At 46.3% G+C, this 20,297-nt stretch overlaps 1 protein-coding gene across 5 annotated transcripts in view; it reads left to right on the top strand.

Annotated features, from left to right (window-relative positions):
- Nucleotides 1–20,297, top strand: part of COBL (cordon-bleu WH2 repeat protein) — a 260,852-nt gene that overhangs the window by 221,159 nt on the left and 19,396 nt on the right. For all 5 annotated transcript variants that reach the window (XM_046020837.1, XM_046020832.1, XM_046020833.1 and 2 more), the window contains one exon: nucleotides 9,046–9,355. In XM_046020837.1, coding sequence (XP_045876793.1) covers nucleotides 9,046–9,355 — 310 coding nt within the window. The remainder of the gene's footprint in view (nucleotides 1–9,045; nucleotides 9,356–20,297) is intronic.

Below are 20,297 nucleotides of genomic sequence, written 5' to 3'. Positions count from 1 at the left end.
GCCATTATGAACCATTATGGCTGCTGAGAGAAACTGCACACCTCATCCCACTGGAGTCCTCCCCAGAAAGTGACTTCCCTCTTTGCGCCATGGAACTCTGCCCGTGCCCAATTGCCATAGGGATTTCTATTGTATCCCAAGGAAACAGTGATGTTCATATGTGTGAAATAATTCCACTCCCTACTATTATTGACACCCTCATTTAAACACATGAAAGCAGTCAAGAGGGGCACCAGATGGCTCAGTTGGTTAAGTGTCTGACTCTTGGTTTCAGCTCAGGTCATGATTTCGTGGTCATGAGATCAAGCTTCATGTCAGGCTCTACACTCAATGTGGAGTCACCTTGAGATTCTTTGCTTTTCTCTCTCCCTTCCCCCACTGGAATGCAACCTCTCTGTTTCTCTGTCTCTCTAAAATAAATAGGAAAGTAAATCTTTTAAAAAAATAAGCAGTCAAGAATCACTAAACAATTTTTTTTCTTAATGCATGAATGCAAACTGATCAGAAGAAATGACCCCAAAGGAAGTAGAGTTAATTTAGGGAACAGAATAGAACTTTAAATATTTTTTGTCATTGCTTCAGAGAATTGTAATAGATTATCACATACATAAAACAAGAGCAGGTGAATAAATAAATGAATAAAAAACATCCAAAAGTTCTTGGACATTAAATACAGACACACTTTGGTGAAATTTTGATATTCACAGATTAAGAGGAAATTCTTACCAGCTTCAAGACAGAAGGTTATAGATAGTTCAAAAGAACCCTGGTAGCATATGTATTCTCATCTGTGAGGCAAGATGCCAGAAAAGAAGGGATTGAGAATACAGTCTTGAAGAAAGATTGTAAACTGAATCTTGCTTGGATTTAGCCATACTGATGGTCAAAGATGAGGGTTAAATGGGGGCGTCTGGGTGGCTCAGTGGGTTAAAGCCTCTGCCTTCGGCTCAGGTCATGATCCCAGGGTCCTGGGATCGAGCCTCACATCGGGATCTCTGCTCAGCAGAGAGCCTGCTTCCTCCTCTCTCTCTCTCTGCCTGCCTCTCTGCCTACTTGTGATCTCTATCAAATAAATTAAAAAAAAATCTTTAAAAAAAAAAAGGATGAGGGTTAAATGAAGACAATCTTCAGACACAAGAGGGGTTAGAGAATAAACTGGATCCAAATTAAATTGTCTTAAAAATACAACTACTAAAATATGTAACTCAAATAATGGAAAATAAATCTAGAAAACAGAACCATGTGATATGCAACTTTCTCATTTCATAAAATTTCCATAATGGAAACCCCATAATGCAAAATAGACGTATAATTGTAATTGTATTTTCTATTTATATACTATACTTATAATGATGTTATAACTAATTTGTATATTATATATTTAAATTACATATTTATATATATGTCTACTCTATTAATAAATACATTAATGTATCTAATATTTATAGTAAATATATTTGACAGTATGGTGTTTATATTTAATAAATATGTAGGTGTATTTATGAAAATATCATGGCAAATTACACATTGATTAGACCCAACTCTTTATTTCCAAGAGACAGAAACATGTCTTGAACTAGTTAAGAAAAATGGGTTTTTGCGGGAGTTTTTTGACTCATAACTGAGGATACCAAGAGGTGAATCCTCATTATGGTCATGGCTGAAACCCAGTACCCAATTACCATCATAGGACTGTGTTTTTCCCCCATCTGTGGACAAGCTCTCTCCGTGTGCTAGTCCAAGTGACTACCATTTATCCAATACTCCCCCATTCCCAGCCCAGTGAAACATCTTCCCAGGAGCTCTGGTGGGAAGGTCCAGAGATGGGTCTTGATTTGTCCAGCTTAGGACACATGTCCTTCACATGTCCTTCTTTGGCTCTACTGTTGTGTGCACAGTTTAAATTGGCCAGATTTTGGTCCACCTCATGCCCACCCTCCATGGCAGTTGTTAGATATTAGTTGTTAGATAGGTAGGGGCAGTTGTTAGATATTCCCAGATACTGAGAAATAGGTTATCCACCAGAGGGAGGATTTCATTTAGCACCAACAGGGAAGGGATAGTGCTGGACAGACAAAAGCAGCATCTGTTCCCTATATATGTCCTTACAGGATAGTGATTGTAACTCAGCCCTGCCTTACAGTGGTGGAAATTGAAACTTTTTCTCCCCGTTTCCCTGGGGAACATCAGGATTCTAGGATTAGGATTAAACTCTAGAGAAATATGGGTTGACTGATACCAAGAATACATGACTTGACTCAAGAGAATCCAGGCTATTTGAGATTCATGGGTATTTTCAAAGTCTTCATTATCCTACCTTCTTGAAGAAGTGTGTGTGTGTGTGTGTGTGTGTGTCTATAATAATGCTCTCCAGTGAACTGGCTGCATGTTTTTCTGCACCACGCAGTATCTTTGAGAGGCCCCGGTCTGGGGGGCTTTTGGACCAGAACGCTAATGTTAAATGTTAAATAGTGCCCATCCAACTAGAGAAGCTGTCATTTTGAAGAGGAACGGATACCTGAATTTTTGAGCAAACTACCGAAGGAATTAACTAGAGGAAAAGAAGGTAGGCAGGATTAGGGCCACCAGTCAAGGCAGAATCCATATAATACTGGTGACAGAGGGTCTCCTCTACACGCATCCTCTTCACTCTCTTCCCCCTGAGCATTTGTACACACGTACCTCCACGTGGACAGGATGCTATGCAGCCCAGGAGACAACACAGAGCCCAACCAATTTCAACAGAACCTGACATTTCCCATTTGGCCTCAAGTTTCCTTGCCACTACACATTCTTTGAGCCTTCTGTACACCACCTGCCCACCCCATGCTTGTTTCAAGATTTCATTCAGTGGTCACTTTCACGTCCGCTCTTGTTAGAAAGAGCAACCCCACTTCTGTCTTCCTGGGGCACTCTCTATGTGCTCCCTACCCCAGCTCTTAACCTGACTTGTATTGTGTGTGTTGGTGGTTTTTTAAAATATATCTTCACTAGAGAGAGAGAGAGAGTGTGTGTATGTGCACACAAACGGGGGTGGGGGGTGGAAGGCAGAGGGAGAAGCAGACTCCCCATGTAGCAGGGAGCCCAGTGTGGAACTCGATCCCAGGACCTTGAGATCATGACCTAAACCAAAGGCAGACACCTAACTGACTGAGCCACCCAGGCGCCCCTGTGTGAGTGGTTTTAACCTGGGGGAGGCATTTCCCTTGGAGAACACTGAGACTTTCCAAGAGAATCCATTCCCAGAGGTTATGCCTCCGTTTTTGTATTTGTTCTTAAGTGAGGTGCCTGGGAGCTCACCTGGGGGCAGCCTCAGTGCCAGCATCCCTGCCCCCCTCCACTTGTAGGAACACTCTTCTCCTCCCTCACAAAACACAGGTGTAACACTCAGCCATCAGGAATCCCACTTGGGTGCGGTTCCCTGAGATGGGCAGACCTGTTCTTGGTGCCTGACAGAAGGACCGGTGGAATTCTTGCTAGAGGAGTGAGCAGGTAAGAAGTCAAAGGACCTGTCAGCAGATGCTTTTGAGCATCAGGTGATTCCCAAGTCTTCTTTCCAACCGAACTGACAAAGAATCTAATCGAGTCATTGACTTACAGCTCATTAATCATAAATTTTATGAAAAATCAATTAAGTTATATATACCAGAGGAAGAGTTTAAAGGCTTAATTGACCTGTACTTACTCATGTGAACAAGGCTTCCTGGTGCTTAACGCCAGTAAGAATGAAAAATATGAGCCTCCATCTATGGCAAACCCGCCCCCTGCTCGTGATAAATAATCCAGTCATTTTAAAGGAATTAATTGATAAAAGTCTCATGTAGCTCACTGTGAGAGGCCCTTTCGATAAAATTTTACCTTTTTGTTTAACAAGTGTCAAAATTTCAAAAATATTTATGCCATTTGTACTGACTGCTTTCTGTTACTTATCACAGGGATAACCACTCCATGTCGAGAAAGAATTTAACACTGCCATGATACGGTGAGAGGAAATAAAAAGTTAATTTACATACATATTTTATACAAGGAAATGTGATTAATATAAAAAGCTCTCAAGGGTAAAGTAGTTCAATGGATGAGATGCTATGCAGTCACGGAACAGAAATCGGTTCTGGAAAAAATGAGATACTTTGAAACACTGCCTGTTAAAAGAATTTGCTTGCTCCCTGTTACATGGGGGCTTGTGGGCATCAAAATACTGTCACGTTCAGATTCCCTTGATTACGTTTAAAAATGGAAACATTTTGGGGGCACCTGGGTATCTCAGTAAGTTCTAAGTGTCTGAGTCTTGGTTTTGGCTCAGGTCATCATCTCAGGGTCATAAGCTCAAGTCCTTCATCAGGCTCCACAATGAGCATGGAGCCATATTGAGGTGCTCTCTCCTCCCTCCTCCACCCCCTCATGCTCTCTCTCACTCTCTTAAAAAAAAAGGAAGGAAGGAAGGAAGGAACATTTTTTAAGGTATTAATATTTACAATACAGTAGAAATTACTTCTGTTGCAACCTATTGAACTCATGATGGAAATTTTCCTGTGTCAATTAAAAATGTTAGGAGTACTTAGTGGTCGGTTCAAAATTACTAGGAGATGTATAAGACGAAAATTACTAACACACACCTACCAGTTTGCACCACTGGTTCTGGGACACTTTGCCAGGAGTTCCCTTATTTTTGCCTTTATTCCCAGTATCTAGAACATAGTGATCTAATTCACAGTAGATGGAGATGAAGGAGGAGCCTTGCTTCCTGGCTATGAATGGCGTGCTGAGATGGTGAAGAAGCCTGTGAACATTTTCTCTGGCCCCCATCCATGTGCTGGACGTGACCCTGGGAAGTCTCCCTTGGTAGTGATCAGCAAGTGAGCAATACCACAGGACATGTGATCTATCCTTTGCATTTAATAAAATCACTTAAAACTGAATCTGTTACAAAAGTCCTTGAAAGATCCTTAGATGTAGTGTTTGAAATTTTCTTTGGTGACTTTGCAAAAGAAAAACTCAATGAAACTCGTATTGAACGGAACACAGTGGTGTTCACCTTGAGGAACTGGGAGCCTTAAATGAGCATTTTCATCCTTACGTTGTAGCTAGGGAAATTTCCTGAAGCTCTCGTTTAGATAGAATGGTACTGGAACCATGCCATCATAAAGTTAAGGTAGAGGACAATGAAGGGGTTAGTATTTCTTATTCAGGTTTTACGGCTGTTCAGTTGGAAGAGAATTTAATCACGAGTTTGTATTAGGCTTCTGCTAACGACAAATTAAATGTGTTTTTCACATTTGCAAAAATCTTGCCATGATAACTTTCTAGCTCCAAAATGTTGTTCACACCTTAAGAGAAGAGCAAACTTGCCAGCGAATTAATTAACTCAGAAATCATGAGCTACACTTTTAGGGCCAACAGAAGACAGCGGAAAGGATATCGATGTTGTCGTATTTCTTTTACGATTCCTAGTTAGTCACCAGTCAATTATCTGAAGAATGTTTGTGTCTTACATTTTGATTTAGGATTTCAGAGAATGGTAGCATTCTGTGTCTGGAAGGGATGTTAGAGCTCATCAGAACTCGCTTATTTTACAGAAAGGGGAAAGGCTATTCCAAGTTCAGAGCAGAACTTGGACCTCAGTGTGGGATTCAGGCTCTTAATCCAGCCTTCATCCAACTGCCCTGGATGTCAAGCTGGGGTCCCTGGACCACTGACTTCATGGAATCAGGGGTTAAGTGAGAGAGGTGAGGCGTGCCCAGAAGGATCTAGAAGGCTCCAATCTCATGACAGCCAAAGCACCTCCAAGCGTTAATGTTTGGGGCTTCTGTTTATCGATTAAAAAAAAAAAAAGTCTCCTGCACCCTTATCTTATTCAGAAATTGTCAAAACGTGTTACAGCTCACAGGGTTAATAGCAGAAACCACCCAGCAGAGGAAAGATGTGAAGTCGGGGCAGTGCGAGTGAGGAGGGGGTATCTGATTCCAAGCAAAGATGCTCCGACTGACAGAACTGACTGCAGACAGACATGAAAATCACAACGAGCCAGGTTGGACCCCTTCTCTCCTATCTCCAAATCGGCGCCGTCTTTGATGGCTCCCCAGGAAGTGTGGCAGGAAGTCGCTCACAGGAGTCTGAACTCTTGCACGTGCTGCTCTCTCCTTGGCCTGTCCCCTGGGCTGAGTGCCCGCATCACTGCCATCGTTCTGTCCTCCTGTCCTTGCCGACACGTCCCCACCACCTGCTGCACGTGGCATTGCTCCCGTTCCTTGTCCCTCGGCATTTCTGCACCCGTCCTTCCAGTGCCCGTGTGACCACACTCCTGAGAGCAGGACGCCCTTACGCTCCTGCCCAGTTCCGGCTCCGTGGCCCCAGGCATGGTGCTGAACACCTGCCTAGCAGGTTCAAGGATGCAGCTATCCAGGCCCTGGAAGGGGATCCATGAGAAGTGGAGAGCTTGCCTGGGCAAGAGGGGAGCTCCGGTAACTGCGGTCTTTACTGTGTATCATGAAAATAATTTCACACGTACACGCTCCAGATGCCTTCTCACACCTTGTCGGTTTAGGTTTGCAGTTGACTTAATTTAGAGCAGTGACTTTCAACTTTTTTTTCCCCCTCAAAACTTCTGAGGGGTACAAAGCAAGCCCTGACCAGCATTCTGGATCTCATAACTGGAGAGAAAGGGGACCATGTGGGCTTAGAGTCGTCCATCCACCAGGGATGCATTCTGAGTTTCCAGGGATTGTGTGGGTCAGGAGAATGTCCCAGCTGCAGGTGGGACCCGTTGAGAGGTCAGCTTCAGGGAACAGACCCCTTGGGGTTACTTCCCACTCGGGAAGTGACTGCTGGTGGGAAGAAGGGGGCCCGGGCTGCACGGAGCACCTATCTGGTGCCTGCTGTGCGTTGACCCCTCCCTCTGGCCAGCCAGCCCCATTCAACCTGTGCAAATGCACCTAGAGTTGCTATGAGCATGTGGCACCGTCGGTCTCTGTGTTTGTGTCTGTCCCCTCTTCAACCATGTGTCCCCTGATCATCAAGACTCTTGGATTGGAAATCTGTGTCCTGAGCCCAATCACAGAGCACTTCCAATCTTGGCACACACACCCCCACAGCACCCCATCCCCACCAGCTGTGGAGACACACCAGGGCCATTGCACTGTGGATGGGCATCACACCGAGTCCTTCCCACTGTCCTGCAGTGGCCCATGAGCCTCCTCCCCGACAAAACAAAGAGCGGGGGGTCCATCCAGACCCCTGCCCTAGCCGCCATTCAGCTGCTCGGCTGGGATTCCAATGTAGGTCTCTGTGACCTGAAATCTTTATGCTCTTCCCTGGTGTCCTACACCACATAGAAGAAAAAGTGTGAATTTAATTGACCTACTTGTTGTGCCACAGTGACAAAAAGGAAGTCAGGGAAACAGGGGTCTGGCTTGGCCATCTGGGCTGCCTTTGATGGCTGCGTGGTGGCGCCCCTCTGAGCGGGGTCCCCCGAATGCCATCGCGTTGTGGAGTCACCCGCTGTGTGGGCCGCACCGCCGGCAGCTTTCAAGGTGTGACAGCTCATCAGCGAACAGGGACAGGGAGGGTCTGGCTGTCCTGGTCCCGAGGCAGTGTTTCCTCTTTTTATTTACCCTCTCATTAAGAGCTGGGCAACAAAAGCCAGGAAGAACGCCTAGGGAAGGCAGGCATTGTCAAAAGCATTCACTGCATTCGGACACATTGCCTTGTGCATTTCTGCTTCTCTAAACAATTCCTCCTTTGTGTTCTGGTCTATACTTTTGAGCTCTGTTGTGAAATGTCTATTTTTTTTTTTAATTTCTGTTCTTTTGTTTATTTTATTGTTTGGGATCTCACATAAGCCAACCCCTGACGGAATGTTCTCCTTGGCTCTGTTTGGGGCTTGTTAATTCTACGTTGCCAGTGTGCTGTCCTGTGAAAGTCATGACAAGGTTGAGGACAGGGACGCTGTCTTCTGGTCTCAGTGCCTGATTATGTGCAGTGAGCCCTACAAACGCCTATAGCCTGTATTCACAATAGGCGCCCAGCAGCTCTGTATCCGAGAACGGTTTTGAAACAAAATACAAAAAAAAAAAAAAATTACAAATACTAGATAAATAAAATACTTGATACTCACAACACAACATAGTCCTTACTTCCTGGTCTACCAGGGCTGAGATACTGAAGTGTAAAATCTGTTTCTACATGAAATTAAAAGGAAACATCCCTGCTAGGCTAGGCAGCCAGTCCAAAATTGGGTGTTCCTGTCCTTCCCTGGGCATGGAGTGAGCAGTGACTTCAGAGAATCCGGGAGCTCACTCTTCCTGCAAGCTTAATGCATCTGTGTCTGAAGAGCTTGCTGGGTAGGGTTGCCAAATGGTTACAGTGTTCCCCCATCATTAATATTTAAGTTCCATGGAACTCGGATCCTTGCAAATCTCTGTGTCTCATTTTTTCTGCTGTGGTAAAGCTCACTTAATGCTCAAGGGGCCAGAGGACCTCCACCCAACACACTTTTGTTCTGGTTCTTTTTCATTTTTCTTCGAGGTGATCCTCTACGATCACCTCTTCTTGGGACCAGATCTCCCAGTCTCATGTGTAAAAGTAAAGGAGGGGGGGATAAATAAAATAAAAATGAAGAGGGGGCCAGATGCCAACACAGCGCACCTTTAATATTTCAGATGTTTATACTGAACATTTGTCAGAAGTTCCCAAACAGTTTTAGCTATTTATAAATCTGTTTATATTCGGGAATGATTATGTTCTTTTTTAAAGAACTCATTTTAAACTGCGTTCACTGTGTCATTCAGCTGGATTTTTAAATATGCTTTCCCAGAGTCAGATAGGGGTTAAATCCAAAAGTCTGACTCGTAATGTTTTTGAGGGACAGTTTTGCTCTCGGTCACATATATGCCTCGGTTCCTCCAAGTTAAAATGTTTCTGGAGGGAGCTGTCGGGTTGGAACAGGTCTTGCTTGATTCCTCACGCCCCGAATTCCAGTTGCAGGTGAGTCAGGCAGGTTGGTGTGGAAACATGCTGGCTGACCTGTCCTTGCCGTGTCTTGTCCAGTGAGCCTGCCCCTGAGCCCCAGCAGTCCCTGCAGCACAGACAGGGTCCCTCGGGTGCTGTCTGAGGCCGAGGAGACAGTGTCTGTCAGCAGCTGTTTCGCATCAGAAGACACAGCTGAGGACTCCGGAGTGGTGAGCTCCCCCTCAGACATCATCTCCCTGGACTCCCAACATGACAGCTTGAAATCCAAAGATAAGTGGGCCACAGACCAGGAAGACGGCAGTGACCAGGAGCTGGCTGGAACTCCGGAACTGGGTCCCCACAAGAGCCCCACATGGGAGAGGAACAGCTCTGGGAACTGGCATCCAAGGTGAGTCAGGGGACAGCTGGAGGGGAAGGGGTCCCATCCTAACTTCGGGAGAAAGGTCTTTTGTTCACGGTGACCTGACCAACACGTGGCAGGCGCCCTCCAAAGTTGCCACTCCCCGATGTGAAGGTTCACGATCTGCAACCAGGTCTTCAGACTCTTTCTAGACTTGTAGGTGGTTATAAGTAATACCCAAGATTGGCTTGTTTTTCCTTTTATATAAATGGTGCCATACACTCAGTGTCCTTTCTCACTCAACATCGTGTTTTTAACTTCGATCCGTGATGATATGTGTCTTATGAGTTCATTTATTTTTCTACTTTTTTAATTAATGGGCACTTAGGTCATACTGGTTTTCCACACCACTGGAAAGTTGTGTGAGAGAAAGTTGGACATATGTCTCCGTTTACACACACAGCACTTTCTAGAAGACAAATTAGTACACATCCAGAAAAACCCATCCTCAGCTATGGTGGACTGTTGCTGAATTGCTCTCCAAAACCAGTGTCTGGGTTTACAGGCCCTACAGTGGTCTCCCAACGGCCTGACATCCACACCTGCACCAACACCTGTGATCGGTACACCTCCACTTCTCACGCATACAAGCATTCAGTGGCACGTCACATGCTTTTCACAGTTTTCTCATTAGTAAGAATGCGCATCTTGTCATATCTGCATTACCACTTTGATTGTCTTCTTGCATGACTTGCCTTTCTATAGACTGTCCTTTTTAATGTTTTTTTTTTTAATTTTTGATTTTGAGAGAGAGAAAAGTGTGCCCAAGAATGGGGAGAGGGATGGAGGAGGAGGCAGAGAGAGAGTCTCAAGCAGGCTCCACGCCCAGCGCAGAGCCTGACTCGGGGCTAGATCCCATGACCTGAGATCACGACCTGTGCCAGAATTAAGAATCAGGTGCCTAACCGACTGAGCCACCCAGACACCCCCATAGACTACCCTTTAAAAAAAAAAAAAAACCAGAAAACTGGGATGTTACTTTTTTTAAAAAATTCATTAATTTCTTCTTACTCTGTAAATCAGTTCTTTACTCCACACAAGGAGTCTTTAAGACTCTGCCTTGAATGTAACTTTGTCTTCTCTTGTTGCATAAAAATTGCTTTTTGATTTTAATATTCTTAAATTTGTCCCTTTTCTCCTGAATGTGTATAGTCTTTGCATTTTAAGAGACCCTTCTCATACCCTGAAGGACTAAAGACTCTGAATTTCTTATAAAAGTTTAGTGTTGCTTTCTCACATTTGGGCTTCTCAACTACCTGGGTTTATTTTAGGGTGTGATGTGGAGAAGGAAATCTATTTTTTCACACTGACTCCCAGCCCTACTTTGGATTACATATATGCCCCCCGTTCTCTGCTCTGTAGACCTGGCTTATCTGTCTGACCTTGTCCCAGCACCCCATTGCCGTTGTCTCTTTCTTCATTCTTCTAAGAAGAAGGTTAATTCTCTGCGGCCCATCAGTTTTTTCATCCTGTGGATAATTTAAGAACCAGTCACACAAACAATGTTATGGGAATATTAACAAAAAGGAGAACGCTCCCCCAAAATTCACAACTCGATCACCAAAACAAATGAATGCCTTTGTATTTTTCATGTTTAACTCCCACTTTGTCCATATGAACACACAAATCTTTACCTGATTAATGTCATTGTGATGTCAGTAATAATTTATTTTGATTTCTTTTTACCTCAGGATTTATTGTGAGCATTTGCCTGTTTGTTAATTACACCCTCTAACAGTTTGAGTGTATAGCTCGTCAATCTTATGGACCATTTCAAGGCCAAGTTTGATTTCATCTGACAGGAAATTAGAAGGTAGCACTTGCTCTCTTCCTCCCCCACACCCTCATCTCCCTCTCTCTCTCTCACACACACACACACACTCACACACACAGTGTGTTAGCCTGTGCTGTTTGCATCTATGAGAGCAGAGAAAAATTATGATATTTCATTCTTCATCCAATAAACATTTAAAAAAAAGAAAAAAAAGGTCGCTTTCTACAGTAATCTCCAGGTCTGTTCTGTGAGTTTGCATGGAGATTGCACACCCAAGCCCTACATCTGAGGCTAATCAGACATTTTTAATTCTGGCCCCTAGGGATGCTCATGTTAGTCATCCTTTGCTTTGCTGGCACTGACTCCTGTTGTAAAATCTTGCTGACTCCTATTCAAATAGGAGAGTTAATGTTGCCTGTGGCCACAGCCAGGATAATCATGGAGTGTTTGGAACTTGATCCTTTATCCCAGCAGGGAGTAGGGCATGTTTTTCTGCCCTCATCTCTGGGGGGCCATGGAATTTGAGAGTCGCAGTGGGGGGGGGGGGGCTCTGACCGGCCCATAGCCAGTGCTAAGTAGTTGCCTGGCCTTTGCAAGTTCTCATAACTTTACGGGCCTGTGGTCTGCTTGTGCACACACAGATAACGCCTCCTACCTCTCAGAGGTGTGATAAGCCTATAAATGCCACGTGTGCATGGTAGAGTACGCACTGCCTGGCTATCAGATAGGAACATTGTCAAAATTACTACTGTTAGTTTAGGAAAGGGGCACCATGAATTCTCTGGGCTTCCGAAAGCCCAGGGGTCTAAGGAAGATGAAGGTGATAATCTCTGAGCCCCCCAGCCCTGTCTGTGCTACCCCACTCTGTCTTAGCATGGGGTCCACCCTCTGCCGTGGACTTTTCACGGAATGACCATAGTTAGTGCGATATTGCGATTCATAAGAAATATCGATTGGTCAAATGACGAAAACATATACCTCATAGATATTTGGTCTTCATCCACAGTTTCTGGCTCCCAGCTCCCAAAAACCGTGGAATTTCCTGAGTGTGGAGAGTGATCTTTTTGTTATGTTAACGAGATGGCTTTTGGAAAGCACCTTTGGATGGGGGCTGGTTGCCCAGGGAGCCAACTAAGTGACTAAAAGGTAGAACTTTCAGCGCCACTCCCTGACCTTCCTGGGAGGGGAGAAGGACTAAAGATAAAATAAGCCAATGGCCAGGGTCGTAGTCAATGGTGATGTTGCAAGAAGCCTCCATAAAACCCCAAAAGGACTGTGTTGGAGAGCTTCTGGGTTGGTGAGCACCAGCAGGTTGGGGAAACTTGTCCTGGAGAAGCATGGGAGACCCTTCCCCCACCTCTCCTTATGTTCTCTTCTGGCTCATATCCCTTAGGATGTCCTAATATCTAATTAATAAACTGGTCAACCTTAGCCTTTCTGGGACTTCTGTGTGTCATGCTGGCACATTAATTGAACCTAAGGAGGAGGGCATTGGAGCCTCCATTCTGCAGTGCTCGGTGGTCAGAAGCAGGTGCCTGGGGTCTCAATGTGGGGGTGGGGAGCAGCCCGGTGGGACTGAGCCCTCTACCTGTGGGGTCAGATGGTGTCTCTGGGTCCCTAGTGTCAGAAATGAGTTGAATTCTTGGACATCCTGCTGGAGTCAGAGAAATGCTTGCCATTGTACATGGGGCAGCACCCCCCCCCCATCCATATTGAGTCTGGGAACACCTAAGAAGTTTATTTTGCAGGAGCACATTCCCCTGACAAGTTAGACCGATTCCGAGACTGCGGTGTGGTGTCACGTCTTTATCTCCAGTTTGATTTTCCATCAAGCTCGGAGTGACAGAGAGGCAGGTAGAAAGCAGGGGTTTCCACTCAAAGGCTCACAGGGGCCAGGCAGAGAATGAGGGTGAGCGATGACAGGGAGCAGCCCTGAAGTCTTAGTCCTCTCTCGAAAGCAGCCTTGCTCCCTCCTTCCAGACTTACCCGGAGGGTTCGCAGACCCAGCATGGCCAGCTTTTGAAGAGAAGCCAGAAATCCAAATTTTTATGGAAGGCCCCCAAGTTTTAAATGTTGGCAACCAAGGCAGACAGTCGAGCCAAACCAAACAGGTCTGCGTGCTGAGCAGCCCCGCTCCCAGATGTGCTCTCCACTGAGTATTAAGGGGCACCCTGACCCTTCCCCCTCTGCCTGCTCTTTTCCAGCTTTGGAATATCCTTGTCATTGCCCAGGTGTCTCCTGTGAGACCGCTCGTGGAAAATATCTTCAGATACATGTGGCAACTCCCTCTAGCCTTCTCTTCATGAAATAAGAAAGTCTCTTACAAATCTTGCAGGAAAGCAGCCTGTTTCAGTAGCCCCTCTTCTGTCCTGCCTCCAAGTGTTCCGGGATAAGGCTCTGTTAAGCATTGCTTTTGAAATGCTGTTCCATGCCTTCCAATGTCCACACTGTTAAGCTGGAAGTATTCCCCTGTACAAGTACTCCCCTCTGTTGCATGGATATGGAGAGAAAACATCTCTTTGGATGAACATGGTGTCCCCCAGAGGCAGCTCTGTGCTCTGTGGTCCCATCTGCAGCTCTGGGTGCACTGAGAGCTTAAGCAGGAAGAAGGCAGGGAAGGCTGGAGGGGGCAGGATGGGATGGGGCCAGACCCAGGGGTGGAGGGGGGTGGGCACCAGGATTGGGCCAGAGGTCCAGTCTGCAGAACTTGGGTGAGCCAGGCTGATTTCGGGGTCCAGAGCAGCCTGTGGTCAGGCTCAGTGGGATGAGAGGCTGGAGTGGGGGGTTGCCAGGTCCAGATCAAGCTGAAATTGTGTGAGAGCAGAACCCAGCACTGTTCACAGAGCTGCAGCCTTGAGCTCAGCCACCTGGACAGAAAACTGCATCGGAACGCTGGACAGGAGCACCCGTGTTCTACAGGGATTGAGAGAAGCAGTAAGGTAGACCCGGGTTCCTGACATCCCGCACCCCGGGGTGGGGGGACAGGCAGGGCAAACGGGGGCCTGGCAGCAGCACTCACTCAACACTTCTCTGTGCCCCTGAAGCAGGTGCCTCACCTCTCCTCCAAGGAGATGGCACCCCTGTTCTCAGTGCCACCTGCTGGTCCCCAGATCCAGCCTCCTGGCTCTGCCCTGCGTGATTCTGATACTAGTTTCTGCGGGTAGGAAAGGATGTTCCTCTTGTGTGGCCAGCAGCAATGATCTGGGCACAGCCATGGCCAGGAGACCAGACCATCCTCTGAATGCCAGGCCCTGGGAGGCGTGGGCTAACCTGGCCAGGCTGGGTCTCCCCAGGCTGGGGTGCATTCGGAGAGGTGGCAGAGCCGTCCTCCACAGTCTCAGGCACCCGAAGCTTGTAGCATGTGTACGCTGGGGCCAGTCCCCAGCAAGATAGGGGAGCATTGGTGGCTTTCTGCTCTGCCCGAGGACCCTATCCTTTTGCCAGGCCTCTGTCACTCAGGTAGTCACAGAATGCTGGTGGCAATAGCATAAGGCCCTTTGTGACCTGAGTGAGCAGACCCAGTGGAGTGAGGTCCCTGTTTGCTTGGCCCTTCCTTTCTCTACACCCTGTAGACATCAAAGCCATCTGAAGGGCTTCGGCTAGGGTTGCCTTGGGTCCCCTATTGACAAATTGGAGGTCAAGTACGATTTCCTCCAGGGCTCCTGTCGTTTTGGCCTCAGCTTAAAGCGTCCTTCTGGAACTACTCAGTCCAGTGACAAAGTTCACGGCTCTGTTCCCTCCACTTGATTCCGAAGTCCTGCTCTGGCTGCTATAGCCACCCACTGACTGGGCTCCCCTAAATGCCCTTGGAACCGGGGTTTTGAATTCTTGAAGAGTTTCAAGAATAAATACCGGTTTTCTAAAAAGAGCAAGTGTGAGTGCCTGGTAATAATTGGAATACCGTTTATGTGCTGTGATCTGCAAATGATGTTTTCCATCAAGTCGTTTGGTTGGATCCAATTATAATCTTTTTTTTTTTTTTTTAGATTTTATTTATTTATTTGACAGAGAGAGAGATCACAAGTAGGCAGAGAGGCAGGCAGAGAGAGAGGAGGAAGCAGGCTCCCCGCGGAGCAGAGAGCCCGATGCGGGGCTCGATCCCAGGAACCTGAGATCATGACCCGAGCCGAAGGCAGCGGCTTAATCCACTGAGCCACCCAGGCGCCCCCAATTATAATCTTTTGCTGCAAAATAAGTCTGTGCACTTAACGCAAACTCGGGACAACACATTCCCAGCGTTTTCCTCTAGACTTAGCGCAGCCAGTAAACAAGCCCAAGGAAGCATTCAGCCCAAGAGCGCAGAAAAACACAGATGCACATGGAATGATCACCCCTTATTTTGGGGACACCTGGGAGTGGCCCTGGGTGCAGCCCTGCCCAGGGCAGGAGTCATATCCTGGGACCTACATTTGTTTAAACATCTCCCAGATGCATCTTCCTTTTGTATATGGCCTGAGACAACATTCCTGGAACTTAAAGAAGAACTCCATGTGAAGAGGAAAAAGTCCAGAATCAGACTGCCTGGGGTCATGTCGGCTCATTGTCGGCAGCTTTGCCCTTGCGCCAAAATCTTGACCTTGCATCGATTTCCTTAGTGCATGGAGAGATGCAGGACCTCGCCCTCTTAGAAGAGTGCCTGATGTGTTGGCATCCTTCGAAACGTGACAGCTGGTATTGCTAGTTGCTAAGTTAGTTTTCACAACTGCCTGAGGAAGAATAGAAGGGTGATTTGTTGATTTGTATACTCTATATCTAGCTCTGATTATCTGCTTCTTTAAACTCTGTAGCGCCTTTGGAAAGAAACAATGTGTCTATGTACTCTTGTATGTGATAAGGGGAGAAAACAGAGAGGACTTTGCCTCCTACCTTCCTGGGGCGGCATTACAGTGGAATGTATGTTATTTCTAAGCCTTTGACTCCCGAAGGCAGTCTTGCTATAATCAGACAATGTATCTATCAGAGTATCAACATCGCGGACTGTAAATTCTGGGTGCCTTCGGGAAACATCCGCACAGCAGCCAGGAGTAGGTGAGAGGTTGGATAAGTGGGTTTCATGCTGTGTTCCTTAAAGGTAGGACCCCACTGAAAGCATATTAGAGCCACAAAGGACAGAAGGTGCAGCCCCTTCAGGAGAAGGGAGCCCCCCCCCCGCTGTCTTGCCTGCCATTCCCCCTCACTCCCCATCCTCTTCCTGGCCATCCCCAACTCCATCTCAGCCCCAGCTGACAGCAGGCGGTAGGCATGGGGACATTAGCAGTGAGACCTGTGGGGCCCTGTAGGGCATGAGTTTCTGGTCACGTCGAGGAACTGAGAGTATGTGGGGCAGCGGAGGGGCTGGAAGAGACAGGGTCCTGCCTTTCCACTGGCTGGTGCTGGCCAGCGGGCCCCAGGACTCTACAACCGCAGGAACTCTGTGACCAGCAGCACCTAGAAGCATCTCACACTTTCTAGAACCCTAGAATGTTGTGAGAGCACCTAGAAACATTTAACACATCCTAAAACCCAGATACTTTGTATTTACTAACTACGTTTACAAAGGAGCATTTTAAAACCACTCAAAAAAAAAAAAAAAAGCCCTCCAAAAATGCATACATACATACATACTCAGTGCTTCAGACTTTGCAGAACTAGGTTGCTCCATACGGTGCTCTGTCCATGTTTGACTGCTGAGCCCTTGCCAGGCAGCTGACCCAAATGCAGATGTGTGGGAGTGTAGAAGACACAGACTTTTTCGTATTAACTACGTGATAACACAGAATGACAATAATGTGGCATAAGTATTGGGTGAAATCAAGTATACTAATTAAGGTGTAATAAAAGTGAAGTTAAAGTACTTAATTAAAATTAATGTCACCTATTTCTCCTATTTTTTTTAAACCACAGGATTTTAAATTATACATATGGCTCCTATTCTAGTTTTAGGGGACACGGTGGTTCTAGAACTTAGAAGTCCCATAAATACAGGGACGCTTGTAAATGGAATGGGAAGTTGAACACAAATGATTGTCATCAGCTGTAGATTTTCCCAAGCTTTGTTGCCTTTTGTTTATCAAGTAATTGTTTTGAAAATGCATGAGTCAGTTTGGTTGTCCTCAACAAATTGAATTGCAACCTGAAAGGGACATTTTTTTCCTCTCAGACTTTTTTTTTTTTTTAAATTCTGCCATTGGATAAATTACTTAAGGAAACTCTTTTGGCTACACCAGAAAGAGAAATGACCAGGGCACCCGTATGGCTCCATTGGTTAAACATCTGCCTTTGGCTCAGGTCATTACTCCAGGGTCCTGGGATCGAGCCCCGCGTCGTGCTTCCTGGTCAGCAAGGAGTCTGTTTCTCTTTCTCCCTCTGCCTCTCTCCCTCTGCCTCTCCCCCTGCTCCTAGTTTCTCTCTCTCCAATAAATAAATGAAATCTTAAAAAAGAGAGAGAGAGAGAAATGACCCCACAAGCCTCATTGGGTCAGAAATCAGCCCATGCTCTTTTATTCTTTCTCATATAAAATAACAACAAAATAACAAAACCTATCTATCTGGGGCTGATTTGACACAACTGCTCCTACGTGTCCTATCGCCAGAAGCTGGCAAGGCCGTGAGCCACATGGGAGTTTGGTCACCCTGACGCCCTCGCCCCCCTGCCCTTTGTCCCTCACGCTGGAGGCAGCAGTCGCTGCAAGCTGGGTTCTCTGCGGCCGCACTCGGTGTGAGAAAATGCTGCTGGTCATGTTTGTTCAGGGTGTACGATCCTGTATCAGAACGTCTGCACTGTGTGTGTTTGCTCTTTGTTTTTCTTGGTCTTTGGCCAAAACAGACTGTCAACTCGAAACCTGTCTAAAGGCTGGGGTGTACGTGGGGGGACGCAGAAGGTGCCCAGGAGAGGAACATCTGTGCGCGTTCACTTTCAGCTACGCAGAAGTGGCTGCTTCATGCCAGCTCTCGACTCCAGGGACACATTCTCGGGCTCTCCCACTTAGTCCACAGAATGCTGACCTCCAAGCTCGGGGACGAAGGGCTTTCGACTGGTTTTTGCAGGGACAAAGGAATAGTTACAATCCGTAACTAACCCTCTGGGGGCAAGCAGAGAGCAGTGGGCGAGGAAGGAAAAGCAAATATCACTCAATCTCTTCCTCATGAGATTTTACATTGGCAAGCAAAATAGATACATTGACGTTGGCTTTGGCTTTTGCCAGAAAACATTCGCGAGAAGGTCGGGACCCAGAGCACAGGTTCCCCTGCTTTGCATTATGAGAGGAGCCAGCTGCACAAGCCGAGTGGGTCAACAGCCTTGGGGGCAGCACCCCAGACAAGGACCCTGGACAGACCCTCCCTCCCAGGCTGGCAGCTCCCATCTCGTGTCCACTCTGTCCCCATGGGCAGGCAGGACCCCAAGGAAGCCAGCCCACATCAGAGGATCTGGTCAGAGGGCCGCAGGAGGTGCAAGGCGGGGAGAGGTTTGGGATGGGACTGAGTGACAGCACCCGGGGAATCTGAGGAAGGCAGAGGAAAGGGGATGCAGGAGAGCAGAAGCAGGGAGGAGGGACTAGAACTTGGGTAGGGTCCCCAGACTTTAGCAGGAAGGCTTGAACCATGGAGGGGTTGGGGACAGCTGAGGAGCCCCGAGCCCTTGGGGTTTGGCTACCGATGTCTTTTTAGGGTGTAGCTCAGGCTGACTGAGACTCACTGGGATTGTTAAGCACCGATAATGAAATAAAATAATGTACTGTGCAAATCATGCACCGTATCCCAAAAATGTGAACTACTTTGCAAAAAAAGAGTTCTCAGTCATGGTCAGAAAGGGCCCAAAGGTTTATTTTTAATTTGGCCATTTAAAACATCGCCTACTGAGGCACCTGGGTGGCTCAGTCTATTAAGCATCCGACTCTTAATTTCGGGTCAGTCATGATCTCAGGGTCGTGAGATCGAGCCTCATGTCAGGCTCCACTCCGCGCTCAGTGTGGTGTCTTCTTGAGATTCTCTCTCTCCTCTGCCCCTCCCCCTGCTCTCTATCTCTCTCTCTAATAAATAAAATCTTTAAAAATATATTAAAGATTGCCTATTGTCCAAGCTGTCCTGTACCAAAATGAGTATACTTCTAAGACAAAAGGGATAGCAGACTCCCTGTAGTTCATTCATTTCAACAAATCCCAGGGGTTGGTGGTGGTTGTCTAAATTTCTATAGCCCTTGTCCATGGGCATGTGCTGGTTCCAGACCATCAAGCTCCTCCCATGCATATGTCTTGATTTCTTCATGTAATATGCTGCCTTAAGCCTTGAGCTGTGACTCCACACTGACTCCAGGTTCAAAATCGGCTGATTTTAATGCCCTTTGAAATCAACACGCAGTGTTGCTAGATGCTTTGGAATTCCTCCCATAAATTGGATGAACACTGTTGAGTTTCTCTTTTGCTTGCTGTAGGATCATTTCCTTAAGGCAAATTACCAAAAGAGACTCGTGAACCAAGTTCCTACAAAGCTGAAGTGATGTTTTGTTTCTCGATGTGCATTTCCATTCCATGCCGGTAGCAACAAGTGTGAGGGTTTCAGCTTCCCCGCATTTCATCAGCTTGCCATGACTTTCTAGTTTAACATGGATAAAATGATAGCATTAGTGGGATTCTTATTTTAAATCGGTATTTAACTCTCATTAAGATCACTCTGTTCTCATGAAGCGATGTGGTTTAGCACGCTTTGAAGTATTTGTAGTACTCTGAAGAAAAGTACATGTAGAAATTTGTTTAGCTGAGCCTTAGGCATCCCAAATGAAGATCGAGCGTTATAAAAGTAACGTTTTCAGTTGCAAATACAATTTTACATAGCACTCTCCATTTTTTTCTCCGCTACATATTTTTTGTTAACTATGTAAGTGAAATGTACTTAAACCATAAGGGTCCATAAAAGAGAAAACCACAACTTTAATAAAATGCATTCAATTCCATTCCAAGCAACAGCAGTAGGAAAGGCCGTCTTTGCTCTTTTCGATCCTTATTAATTGGCCCACATGCACACAAAACCAGCCCCTTTTGTCTGGCTTGTCAGAGGACATTAGCTGAGACTAATCTGGATGCTGCTTCCTGGCTCCCAAAAGGACACAGCCACCAAGTAAGAAAGACTCATTCATCAGAACACAAACTTTGCTACGTAAGTGAGGATTGTGGAAAACAT

Source organism: Meles meles, chromosome 10 (assembly GCF_922984935.1).
Source record: "Meles meles chromosome 10, mMelMel3.1 paternal haplotype, whole genome shotgun sequence".
Lineage (NCBI taxonomy): Eukaryota > Metazoa > Chordata > Mammalia > Carnivora > Mustelidae > Meles > Meles meles.
The sequence above is the reverse complement of the archived record's forward strand: the minus strand, read 5'-3'. Positions and strand labels throughout refer to the sequence as shown.